Consider the following 13,587-nt stretch of genomic DNA (forward strand, 5'->3'; position numbering starts at 1 on the left):
TAAAGATTAGAGTTCCATGTTCTCCTAATTCCATCCTTAACTAGCACAACTATTATTTCATATTTTACATGTCTAGTCAGGTTTAGTGACCTTAGTGGTTTTCTTAATATCTTCTAAATATTTTAGTCCAGAGAGTTAATGTAACAAATATTTGTTTAGTGTCTACAGTATACATACACATTGGTACTAACAATAGCAAAAATGTCTGAACATGAAAATAAAGTTCTTATCATTAATTTTTTTTCCCAGTCTAATTAAAAGAAAATTATAATGCAGGACTCATTTTCAAACATAGCATGACTTTAAGTATATGCTGGAAGCTTAAAAGAATAGCTTTCATTCAAAAGAAAGTTTGTAGATTAACTGGGTTAGAGAATAAAACCAAAACAGGTATTAATTTGGTTTAAAGAAGAGTGAGGAAACTTTACATGTAGAGTGAAAAGCATTAAAGCCAAGAACCAAGCAGATGCGAGAAATAGCCAATGGTCTGATAGAATATGGTTCAGATTTGAGGACAGTGAAAGACTGGAACTTTATTGAAGGCCTCTCAGAGGAGCTTGTATGTGTACCAGTAGACTGAGAAGTCATTGGTAGGTTTGTATAAATAATCTGGTATGCTTAAATTGAAAGAGGAATGATTTAAATTTACCTGTGCTTCAGGAAGATTAATAGGACAGTAGGATATACAATGGAACTTGGTAAAAAATATTGTATATTTTATGTTAAAATTTTTTTCTATACTAAAATTTATTCAGACCTAATTTGAGATTTTTGTTTCTGTTTTTGTCTTGTGAAATTAAAGAGAGAACTGAAGAGTTGGATGTACCCATTGATATTCTAACCTCAAGAGAACAGTTTTTCTTAGATAAAGAAAGAAAATCCATGGCTGTCAAGCAGAAGAAAGCTTATGTTTTAGTAACACCACTGAAAACTAAAACATTGATAAAGCAAAGATGCATGAAGTATAATCTGTCCTTTGGAACTATTAAAGCAATAACAAATTCTGCAGTGCCAAAGCATCAAGAAGAAACTTACAAGTCAGACTTAAACAAAACTGTAAGTCCCATGAGTATATCCACTGAGACTCTGGAAAATACATTTGAGTGTAGTGAGCGTCATAATAGTGAAAACAAGGAAAATTGTGGTGAATGTCTTTTACTCACTGTCAACCAGAAAATAAAAACGCCTAGCCCTAAAAATGAACAAATGGTCACCTATGACTTTAAGAAAAATGCCGGGTCACTATCAAAATTGAAGGAATCTGAAAATCAAGAAGCTATGTGTTTTTACAATCATCAATCATCACTGAATTTGTCAAGTGAAGAGAGTAAAATAAAAAAGGAAATTAGAAGGAAAGTAGAGGTCGAGAAAACCAGAGCAAGAAATACCAAAGAAACAATGGTTCAGCTGAGAAAAAGCACAAGAAATTCCACAAGGACTATCTCAGTGATTTCAGAATCTGAAACTGAGGAAAGTGAAAATGAATTTCATATTAAACAAAAGAAAGCTAAATCTTCTGCTAAAGAAACACTTCTGAAATCCGGTGTTAGGAATAAGCTTCCAATTATTGAGGGAATGGGATCCGATGAAACTAACAGGCATCCCTTAGAATGTTTACCTTCGTTAATTCTGGATGATGAATGGAATGAAAAGGAATCAGAGAAACTTCATTGGTAAGTAGTGGCTACACAAGTGTTAAAGACATAAAATACATCAGTAAGGGGCTGCTTTAGTGACTTGTAACCATTATTACTTTAAGATGCCAATAGTGAGTTTTCAACAGAGTGAAATTGATCTGTTGTGTCTGTTGCTGGTAATTCAGGTATGATAAGAATTGGATTTGTCTACATAAATTTCACAGTTTGGGTAATGTGGTAGTACAGAAACCAGGTAACTGAGTAATCAAGAATGAATAGGAGGGTAAAGACATAAAGACAACCTAGATGGACAACCCAAGAAATTTGGCAATGATGGGGAATAGAAAAATTTGGGACCAAAAGCAAGTGTGAAGATAAGGGAAGCTATTTGGTTGCTAACCTGCTTATTTGTAAGATGGCTGATGCCAGGGTATAATGGTATGCTGATGGAAATGATCTAGTGGAAAAAAGGAAAAAGTGATTGATTAAAGGAGAGAAGGATAACGGGAACATTCTGTTTCCTTTGGTTTTTTTTTTTTGTTGTTGTTGTTTGTTTGTTTGTTTTTTAAAGGGGGGGGATTTTTTAATGTTTATTTTCTAGTTTTCGGCGAACACAACATCTTTGTATGTGGTGCTGAGGATCGAACCCAGGCTGCACGCATGCCAGGCGAGCACGCTACTGCTTGAGCCACATCCCCAGCCCATTCTGTTTCCTTTGTATCCCTCCAACCTTATAACATTTGGTCAAATCTGCTTTCTTGAAATATTTTTCCTTAGGCACTTCCATGGCATTGTACTCTTCCAATTCCTGAATATTCCTCCTCTAACTTATTTTATTCACTAATTTACTTATTCATTATCCCTGGGGATTGAACCCAGGGGTGCTTTACCACTGAGCTACATCACCAACCCTTTTTTATTTTTGAGATAGGGTCTTACTAAGTTTAGGTCCAGCTGAGGCTGGACTCAAATTTGCAGTCCTCCTGCCTCGGCCTCCCGAGTTGCTTGGATTATAGGTATGCACTTCCATGCATGGCCTCTGCTTATTTTCAGACAGAGAAGGTAATTTTCCTTCTTACTCTTCAGATTCTTATTCTAGGCTGCTTTTGTGATATGGTATCCCCCTTAGTGATCTTATGTCCTCTCAAATTCCAACTCTCTTTTTAATATAGTGATTTTCAAATCTATCTATCTGGCCCTGAATTCTTGTATTTAATGTTGCCTGGATATCACTTTATAAGGTTTGACTTAATACAATTAAGGTTGAAAGGTTTATTTTCCATTGATAAAACAGACTTCCCAAATCCTCTAACCACTTTGCCTGCCCATTTCAACTTCTGGAAATGTAATTCTTCCAAAGCTAGGTTTAAATTCTTTGTCATTATTTCTTTAAAATCTCATGCCCATAAGGATTGGTTCCACGACCCCTCGGGATAAAGAATGAGAAGAAAAAAGTGTATGTGTTCAGTAGAGATGTATTTTATTTTTCCTGAATATTCTGATCATGTCTGTACACATTCAGATTTTTTTTCCTGAATATTTTAGTCAAATCTACAGAGGTGGAACCACAGAGATAGAGGGCTGCTGCAAATTTTGTCAAAGAAACAATATTTGAAGTAAAGACATGATATAGTTGCTATAACACTAGCATCCCTAATCTGAAATGTTCCAAAATCTAAAACTTGTTGAGTGCTGACAAATGCTACAAGTGGGAAATTCCATACCTAATCTTACATGATTGATCATAGTCAAAACACAAGCACACTAAAAATGTTGTACAAAATTACCTTCAGGCAAGGGATATAGCTCAGTGGTGGAATGCTTGCCTAGCATATAGGAGGCCCTGGGCTCAAAAACCTAACATTTCCAAAAAATAATGATTACTGGGGCTGGGGTTGTGGCTCAGTGGTAGAGCGCTTACCTAGCATGTGCGAGGCTCTGGGTTAGATCCTCAGCACCCCATAAAAATAAATAAATAAAATGAAGCTATTGTCCAGTTACAACTAAAAATATACATATATTTAAAAAACAATAATTACTACTTTGGTTTTATATGTATATATGTGGTTTATAAAACAAATTTCACGTTCAGACTTGGGTTCCATCCTCATTACATACAAATACTCCAAAGTCTTCAAAGACAGTGAAAATCTGAAGCACTTCTGATCCTATCCCAAACATTTTGGATAAGGGATACTCATCCTACACCATTTTTAAACTAATTGGTGAGATAAATAAGATAAATTTTCTGCCTGAATGGTCAGCCTAAGTACAATATATAAAGTCTTTTTATTGTGGGAGGTAATATGTATACCAGGTTCTAAACAAATTTACAAAGGAACTTTTAGAATGAGTTAGGAATTACCTTATGTTTCTACTTTTTTTTTTTTTTTTTCAAATTTTGGTTCCCTCAATTAAAAGGGCATTTTGTTCTAAAATACGAAGTTCTTCAAATTACAGTGGAATGAAACTAAGCATAAGACTTTTATAGGGGACGGGCCTGCGAATATAGTTAGGTAATAGAACAACCCCAGGTTCAATCTCTAATACCACCAAAATAAAAACAACAAAAAAAGGTTTATCTTGTGGCATAGTCAGCATTAATAAGATTTACAAAACAGTATATAGGAGTCATTTATGCCAAAGTTTTCCCAAATCATTGATTAGATGAACTTTGGGGGGGAAAATTTATTTATTTATTTTTTTAAGTTTTCGGCAGACACAACATCTTTGTATGTGGTGCTGAGGATCGAACCCGGGCCGCACGGATGGCAGGCGAGCATGCTACCACTTGAGCCACATCCCCAGCCTTTGACTTTCTTCTTGTTTAACTGGTTTTGGTCTTCCACAGTGCTTTTGCATCTCTACCAAAGTACAAACCTGGTTTCTGGTCAGATGTAGCTAAGGCAGTAGGTTCTCGAACTGCTAAGGAATGCCAGAAGAAATACCTGGAAGATCCTCGAGGAAAAGGACCCCAGAAACATGTGATTAAGAAAAAGCAAGCCAATCCCAAAGGCCAAAATGGTAACCTTTGTAATTTTTCCTAGTGCTCAGTGTAGACTTCTAATCACTCACCAATTATATTATATATTTATCCATAGTCTTATTACAGGCATTTTTTTAAAAGTGTTATCCTATATACCTAGTAGGTATATAGGATAACACTTTTATATATATCCTATATACCTACTTCTGTCAGTAGTAGCTTTGAATTTTTTCTAGGAAATCATAAATTAGATACAGAGATTCGGCACCCAAATTATTATTCTGATTATCTAATTTGATTTGAGGCCGCTTGATTAGGGCTCACTAGTGATTCACAAACAAGAAAATGATGAGAATAAATTTAATTTTCATAGTCCCAGGATTACATGCTTAGGTCCGTGATTGCTAATAAAAGGTGTTTTATTCGAGAGAAATTCTATAAGATTTAGAGACATAATTCATTAAGGTTTTACATTTTAGCTAAATAACTAAATCAGGCATTTAGCAGCAGGGGTATGGGACATAGCCTTTCTCACAGAGTAACAATCTCTTAAACCTCACCTTGCCTAATTTTAGTTTAATGAGTTTATGTAGGCTAATCATACTGCATAGATGTCAATGTAGAAAGAATCATTTGTTAAAATAATAGAAGTTGTTAACTATATAAAGCAGTTAATATATAACTAAATCTTTATCAAAATGTCTTGATGACTCTTAAGGTGAGAGAAAGAATGATAAAAAGCAGAATATTAAGATAACTGCCAAAGTGGGAACTCTTAAAAGGAAACAACAAATGAGGGATTTTCTGGAACAGTTGCCAAAAGATGACCATGACGATTTTTTCAGTACAACACCTTTACAAAATCAAAAAAGAGTATTGGTAAGAGTCTCAAATATATGAAATCATTGTTTTCTTAACCTATACTGACCTTTTTTGGGGGGCGGGGGTACCAGGGATTGAATACAGGGGCACTTTACCACTGAATCCCTAGTCCTTTTATTTTTTATTTTGGAAGAGAGTCTTGCTAAGTTGCTGAGGCTGGCTTTGAATTTTGATCCTCCTGCTTCTGCCCTCCAAATCACTGGGATTAGAAGTATGTGCCACCACACCCAGCTTCTTATATTGACTATATTTTATATCTTTCATTTTTATTTATGGTAGTGTTCATTACTAATATTTCAGCCCAAGGATGGATAGCTTTTATAGATATGACCAAAGAGTAGGATAGGAAATAATCTGTATGCCATTTTCACCAGTTTCCAGAGTCTGCCCCTCAGTGGTTCAAACTTAATATTGTAAAACCAAATAGGAAACAAATAGTCAAACATATATGTTTAAAATGTAAGGAGATTTCAAGATGACCAAAAAGAGGTTCTGGGTGCTCACCTTCTCCTTCTCCACAAAGAAGACCAGAGCAACAGGTGGATGGAAAACTGCATTCCAAGAGTCTAGACTGTTGTAGCTTGACATCATCTTGAGAACAGTCACAGTTGGAATTCAGACTTCCCTAGGGGCCATAAGCTTCTGTATATCCCCATCTCCTAGGCCCTATAGATATTCTGCCGTACTAGGACAGAGGGCTTCAATCTCACAAACACAATTAGACCCAGAGTGAAATTGACTGCACCATGCAGGCCTGCACAATGCCTTATGTTACAGTAGGTGGCTAAGCTCAGCAGTATAGGACACCCCCAGGACCCAAGATACCAAGGCACTTCCCCTCTGGAACTGCACCCCTGCCTTTTCACTTCCCAATAGAACTAGCTACCCCATTGGCTACCTGTCATACCATTTCCAGCACCAGGCCTGAGAGCGCATATCCCAGACTGCCTCTGCTAAGTATACATACTCAATACGCCAGCATTGCTAAAGCTGGCACTACTCTACACCCCTCCAACAGTGGAATTCACACCAGTGGTGGCGAAGAATTCAACAAGAGGAACTTGGCAATTATACATGAAAACTAAACATACTCTTGAATTACCATTGGCCAATGAGGAAATATAAAAGTAAATTAAACAATTTCTTGGAACAAACTAATAAAAACACAACATGCCAAAACCTATGGAATACAGCAAAATTCATACTATGGAGAAAATTAGCAATAAGCACCTATATTGAAAATGAGAAAGCTACCAAATAAATAGTCTAACACTATAACTCAAGAAACTAGAAAAATAAGAGCAAACCAAACCCAAAATTAATAGGAAAATAATAGTAAATATCAGAGCAAAATTTACTGAAGTAGAGACTAAAAAAGAAATGCAAAAGATCAATGTAATGAACAGCTGAGTAGATTTTTGTTTTGTTTTGTTTTTCTAGGTACTGTGGCACACACCTATAATCCCAGCAAACTCAGAAGGCTGAGGAAGGAAGATCCCAAGTTTTGAGGCCAGCCTGGGAAACTTAGTGAGATCTGGTCTCAAATTTTTAAAAAAATAAGGGGCTAGGCTAAGTGATAAAGCGCCACCTCCCCACCCACCCCCTACCCCCGCCGCCCAGTTCAGTCCCCAGCAATGCAGAAATAAATAAATAAGCAAATAAGTAAGTAAATAAATAAGTATAAAATATGTATAGATATATAGATGTGTATATCTATATACCTTCTGTGTTATAGTCTTTTTTAAAAAATAAGTTAAAATGTTCACTGCTAACAAAAGGAAGTCTGATATTAATTAACAGTCATATATCAGTAGATACATCAATGGATTCATAGCTTTCAAAAAGCATACTGTGGTAATATATTACAAAAGCTATAAAGATAAATTCTATTCTTCAGAATTCATCCTAAGAAATTCAGAAGCTTAAAATCTTTGGAAAGGGGCTGGGGATGTGGCTCAAGCGGTAGCGCGCTCACCTGGCATGCGTGCGGCCCGGGTTCGATCTCAGCACCACATACCAACAAAGATGTTGTGTCCGCCCATAACTAAAATAAATAAATTAAAAAAAAAAATCTTTGGAAATACTCATTCCAAGTTTAACTGTATAGCAAAAACCTGGAAATGAATATACAGTAAATGTTTTTCATAAGCAATGAAATACAGTACAAATATGAAGTGCTAGAGTATTTTAGAATCTAAATGTTAAGTATATAAAGATTAATGTACAAATACGTGGATATGGACAATTGAATTGAATAATATCATAACTAATTTTTTCAGCTACCAGTTTCTTCATATTGTTTTCAAATCATCTAAAATTTAACAAGACTAGTACTCAGTGCTTTGCAGAATCTAGTTAAAACATTATTTCGCCTCCTTTTTGCTTATACAAATTATAGGATACATTTTAAGGGTGCCATCTGAAGCCAATACTATGTTCCCTTCACAATATCATGGTCCAATAGAGGTTGTACCCTTTGTTATCCCACCATCATTTCATGCTCTAAATACATATGTTTAGGACTAAATACAAGAGTAACAACATTAAAAAGATAGAAATGGAAAGTGAATTAGCTCATTTTCCATGGCATCGGTCTACTTTTTCTACAATTTCAGTATAAAGATCTTTAACACTGCATGAGTCCCTACTAAGAGCCAAGCACAGTTCATTTTCATTTTGTTTTTTCTACACCTGAAGTCAGCAAGCTGTGGGCCTTTTGGTCAAATTCAGTTTATCATCTGTTTCACAGAGGTGCCGATTTGTTTGCATATTATGTGCATCTGCTTTCATAGTAGTGACACATTTTGAGTAGGTGGGACAAAGACTGTGTAGGCCATAAATCCTAAAGTATTTACCATCTGACTCTACAGAAATCATTTGCATACTTCTAGTCTGCACAGCCTTTAGAAATAGGTGTTACTGAATCCATTTTACATGCAAACAATTTCTTTTGTCTTTAGTGATTCTGGCATCAATCTACTACTGTTTTTAATTATCTAATTTGGAAAATTATGAGGAGAAAAACACCAGTTCACTAAAAATCATCTTACGATAACGAAAAAAATATTTATTTTTATGTGTGCCTGCTGAAAATATTTGTTTTCTAGTTACCAAGTTTCCAGGACAGTCAAGATGCTGATGATATTCTGCCAAATATGGACAGAAATCCAACAACTCCATCATCTGTTATCTTTCCACTGGCAGAAACTCCTCAGTGTCGGCATGTCACTCCTGGCATGCTGAACTCTATAAACAGGTGAATAATTTTGCATGTGCTATTTTAATATTCTGCATTATTAAGGAACATTTAAATATTTCATGAGTTGAGAAACAAAGATGTAGTAATGGGAAGAATTATTATTTAAAGAATGATGGGCCAAGCATGATGCACACATGTAATTCCTGCCACTCAGGAAGCTAAGGTAGGACGATGGTATGGAAGAAGGTCTTTCTAAGTGTGATGCAAAAATCCAGAAGCCACAAATGATAAATAAAGTCAGCCATATGAAAAAATTGTATACATTTCACCTGGTATTAACTACTGCAAACATTGAAAAGATAAGTTCTCACAAAAGAACTTACTGCAATTTGTCACAGGCAAAGGCTAATAATTTCCCTAATGTTTCCTACAAATAAAACAACATATAGCATGATCCCAATTTTATACAACATGAATTCATAGAGAAAGGAAATTTTTTAAATTAAAACATCAATAGCTAGTATTTATAGGCTGTGTGGGATAACACTGATATGAGTCTGTTTCTGTTTGGTCTTCAAGGGGAGGATATTTTCTGTTTATACTGCGTTTATAATAATACAGGACTTCTTTTTTTCTTATAGCGTAAATACCCAATAGATTTTCTATCCTAAAATCTTTTTTACTTTAAGAAATTGAGTTTTCTAAACCTTCACTGTCTCTTGACTTCACCAGCTCTAAAAGTTGGCTTAACTTTGTTGTTGTGCTAAGAATTGAACCCATGGCCTTGAGCATGTGAAGCGAGATAGGGAATTGAAAACAACCATTATGTTTGGCTTCAGTTTTCATCTGTAAATTGTAGGGCAGTCCTATTTTCTGAGAATGAGCTGGAGTAGAGATGAGGTAAAAAGAAATGAAAAAACAAAACCTTCATCACTGGTATGGGGAATACAAGAAACATATAATTATGGAGAAATAAAAGCTGAGCTGATTGAAAACCAAACATAATTGGAAGATAAAAATACAGAGTATGCATTGCCAGACATAGCCTTAAAGAGGTGTACATTCTCAGTAGTGAACTACTGATTTTTTTTTTTTTTTTTTTTTTTTTTTTGGTACTTGGGACTGAACACAGGGGCTCTGAACCATCCACTGAGCCACATTCCCAACCTTTTTTTTTGAGACAGGGTCTCCCCAAGTTGCCAAGGCTGGCTTTGAACTTGCAAATCCACCTTGCCTCAGCTTCTCAAGCTTCTAGGATTAACAGTTGTGTGCCAACACACCTGGTGAAAATCTACTTTTTTTTTTTTTAAGATTGAATAGATTTTAGATTTTAACAATTACTTTTCAGCCTGAAGGTAAAAGTATTATAGTTAATTTTGACTTGAAATTATTTTGTATTTAAACAGGAATGATTGTGATAAGTATGTTTATCGTATGCAAAAAAATCATAAACGTAATGGTGGCATTGTCTGGGGCAATGTTAAGAAAAAAAGGGTAAGTATTTTTATTATTTTATCCAACATTTATCTATAGAACCCTGTAAGATGTGACATATTATAATAGCTATATAATAGTCCATGCCCTACAGATACTTAAAATCTAATATGTGGCCATGATAACTAAATAACTACTATAAGATTACAGATGGAAGCTCGTAGATCAAACATTTGAGCAAGGTAAGAATGAGTAAAAAGAGTGTCTATTCAGTTACCAGGGAATAATTAGACTAATTAAATCATGATTTTTTTTTTTTTAAAAAGAGAGAGTGAGAGAGGAGAGAGAGAGAGAGAGAGAGAGAGAGAGAGAGAGAGAGAATTTTTAATATTTATTTCTTAGTTCTCGGCGGACACAACATCTTTGTTGGTATGTGGTGCTGAGGATCGAACCCGGGCCGCACGCATGCCAGGCAAGCACGCTACCGCCTGAGCCACATCCCCAGCCCCTAAATCATGATTTTTATAGAAGACATTTCATCAGCTTCTAAGCAGCTTTAAAATAATTTTCAGATGGTTTTCAGATTCATCTATTTAATGATAACCAGACATAAGTAGCAAGATTTTAGAAAAGCTAATTCACCTCAAATTTCCTCAAAGCTAATCTTGCAGAATAATTTATGGGGACAGGAAATTCATACCCTAAAAGTACTCCTTTTCTTCCCTAACTTAACTTGAAATGTTTATGCTGCATACTGGCTAGAATATAATTCCTCTCTGAGAGTCTCTAAATATTGGCATTACATAATCACATCCATGTTCCTGGCCTTCACTTATACACAGGAAATAGTAAGTATTTCACTGGGACCTTGCTTTAAAATCAGTCTGGAGACTCTTGTTCTTTCAAAGAAATTTGAACTCCATAAATGAACTAGATAGATAGACTCCTTAGTGATCCTTAAGATTCCCTTTCTACAGTCCCACAGTTCTTAGGGGGAGAAAGCCATGGAATGAATGGGAGTCTAAAGATTTGACTCAACCAGGCATTGTGGCACACACCTGTGATTCCAGTGGCTTACGAGGATCATGAGTTCAAAGCCAGCCTCAGCAACTTAGTGAGTTGCTAAGCAACTCAATGAGACCCTCTCTAAATAAAATACAAAATAGGGCTGGGATGTGGCTCAATGGTTAAGTGTAAGATTTGTCTTTTTTTCCAGTAAACTGGTTCTTGCTAAGTTCCCCAATCCAGTGCTTCTCATATGTGTGCACAAAGAGTGCCAATTGTAGCTAGTACTTTGAAAAACCTTGTATATGAAAATGCACTTAAAATTTTGCATGTTACCACCTTTTAAGCCAAGACTTTGAGGTAGGGGAACTAATACTTTGATAATAATGTTTTCCAAATATGGACTTTTTTTTTTACTATAGTCAGTTATTTGATTATGATAAAATATATTTTTACTAGCCAAGGATTTTAATTATTTAAATGAAATAAATACTTCAATATTGGCTTTTAGAAGCATATAGACTATCCTTTAGCCATTGTAGCATTAGTTTGTAATGTTTTCTTACAGTAATGTTTGCCAACAGAAACAACATCGAACAAGTTGTGATTTTTGCCCTGGATGAATGAAATAAAATTAGGCTTTTGACAAATAACTATCAAGCATTTTAACTGTTATACTGTGTATTAAGCATACTTAATTTTGTCTAGGCTTGCGGAGGCATCAAAGTAGGTACCACTTACCTATAAATGTGAACTCTTTTATAGGTTGAAACTAATTTCTCAACTCCACCATCAAGAAAAACCCTGTTTAACCAAGGTAATTTATTTATTTAAACAATCCTGAAATTGTTGTTTGTTAGTTCCTTACACTTTTTCAATTTTCACTAAAATTACTTGGATATGTATTAATCCTTTTTATTAAATATCTCCTTACAGACTTAGGAGACACATCTGGTATTGGAAAACTTTTAACTAATGCTATGGAACCTTCAGATGAAGAAGAGAAAGATGATTATTTTTCAAATTCTGATTCTGAATAGTAAAAATGAGAATGATTTAATGATTTTTATCATAAAGCAGACAGTATATTTGTATCTCCATTGGGTGAATAAGCATTTTTTTGTAATGTAGCTTCATATGAAAATATGGATTTTTTTCCCAAAGGTTTCATGTTTGTATTAAAATATCCTGTCGAATATTCCTCATTGCTGCAGCTTGTTTACACAGCTATATATTTGTGTTTTGTAATATTAAAATGTAGTTTTAAGTTTCTTATAAGCATCTAAGTCTGTTTACTTTAATGATTTAATAAAATCATGTCCCAAATAACACTTTTTAAAGTCTTGCTACCCTAAAAAGGGGAGGTGGGGATATGAAAGAAGTTGGATTAATGACTTCTGAATTCATGAAAAATTGCAGCATTTGTCACCACCAAAGTTAATTTAATGTTTAAATTATGCATTGTTGAAACTATTTAACGTTTCTCTCATTTCTCATGATCTCCCTATGAAACCAATGTAACTTTAATTTATTGATTTTTAAATATTTTACTAGAGAACAGATACTGCTGCATTCTACCACCCTGCTTTCATTTGCAGACATACAAGTTAATAAATCCACCATTATAAGGAGCCAAGTTAATGAATATTATGTCATAGTAAACATCCTTTCTTTTACTTACAGCTCTTTAGAAATAACATTTTAGCGTAATTCTGTCATTATGTTTCAGAATTTGACATAAAAATATTTTCTTTCTGGTTATAGTACACATTCATTCCTAACTGCTCAAATAAAGTTAGTCTTTATAGTATTTGTTTCCAGGTTGTTTTTATTTTTGTTTTATTGACCGATCAGAGAAAGAAAACAAATACACATTTTGTTAAGGGTGCTGATTAAGTTTCTTAGTAGAAATTTTTCTACTTGAGCATTTCTAAAAAGTTTACTTAGGGGCTGGGGTTGTGGCTCAGTGGTAGAGCACTTCCCTAGCATGCATGAGGCAACTGGGTTCGACTCTCGGCACCACATATAAATAAATGAATAAAATAAAGGCCCATCAACGTCTAAAAAAAAATTTAAAAAGATTACTTAAAAATAGCATGATTAGACTACCCTTCTTCTTTAAACTACTATGATTATTTCCATTCCCACAACCCTTCCTAAGTAGATGTAGGATGGAATAAAGGAAAGGAAAGATATAAAAGGTTTATTTTAGAGTGGCCCTAAAAAAATACCATTTACAAGTTAGGTGCCAATATTTGACATTACATTCTGCTGCTTAAATTTACGGTAGTATATTAGAAGTTAAGAAATCCATGACACAAAAGTATTTTATAACATTAAGTCAAATCTAATAACAAAAAATTTTGGAATGGCATACACTTGACCCAGAACACAAGTCTTACTCTCAGTGCTCATATTCCCTATGTCCAGTCTATAAACTCCTT

General features: G+C 34.6%; 1 protein-coding gene across 1 annotated transcript in view; it reads left to right on the top strand.

Annotated features, from left to right (window-relative positions):
• The window catches only part of MIS18BP1 (MIS18 binding protein 1), a 36,762-nt gene extending 23,967 nt beyond the window's left edge, over positions 1-12,795 (top strand). The window contains exons 11-17 of the mRNA XM_081291840.1: positions 803-1,673; positions 4,489-4,661; positions 5,342-5,502; positions 8,613-8,761; positions 10,111-10,198; positions 11,909-11,960; positions 12,080-12,795. Of these exons, the coding sequence (XP_081147966.1) occupies positions 803-1,673; positions 4,489-4,661; positions 5,342-5,502; positions 8,613-8,761; positions 10,111-10,198; positions 11,909-11,960; positions 12,080-12,183 (1,598 nt within the window). The 3' untranslated portion in view covers positions 12,184-12,795. The remainder of the gene's footprint in view (positions 1-802; positions 1,674-4,488; positions 4,662-5,341; positions 5,503-8,612; positions 8,762-10,110; positions 10,199-11,908; positions 11,961-12,079) is intronic.
• The last annotated feature ends 792 nt before the right edge of the window (positions 12,796-13,587 follow it).

Source organism: Spermophilus citellus (assembly GCF_964194105.1).
Source record: "Spermophilus citellus genome assembly, chromosome: 4".
Lineage (NCBI taxonomy): Eukaryota > Metazoa > Chordata > Mammalia > Rodentia > Sciuridae > Spermophilus > Spermophilus citellus.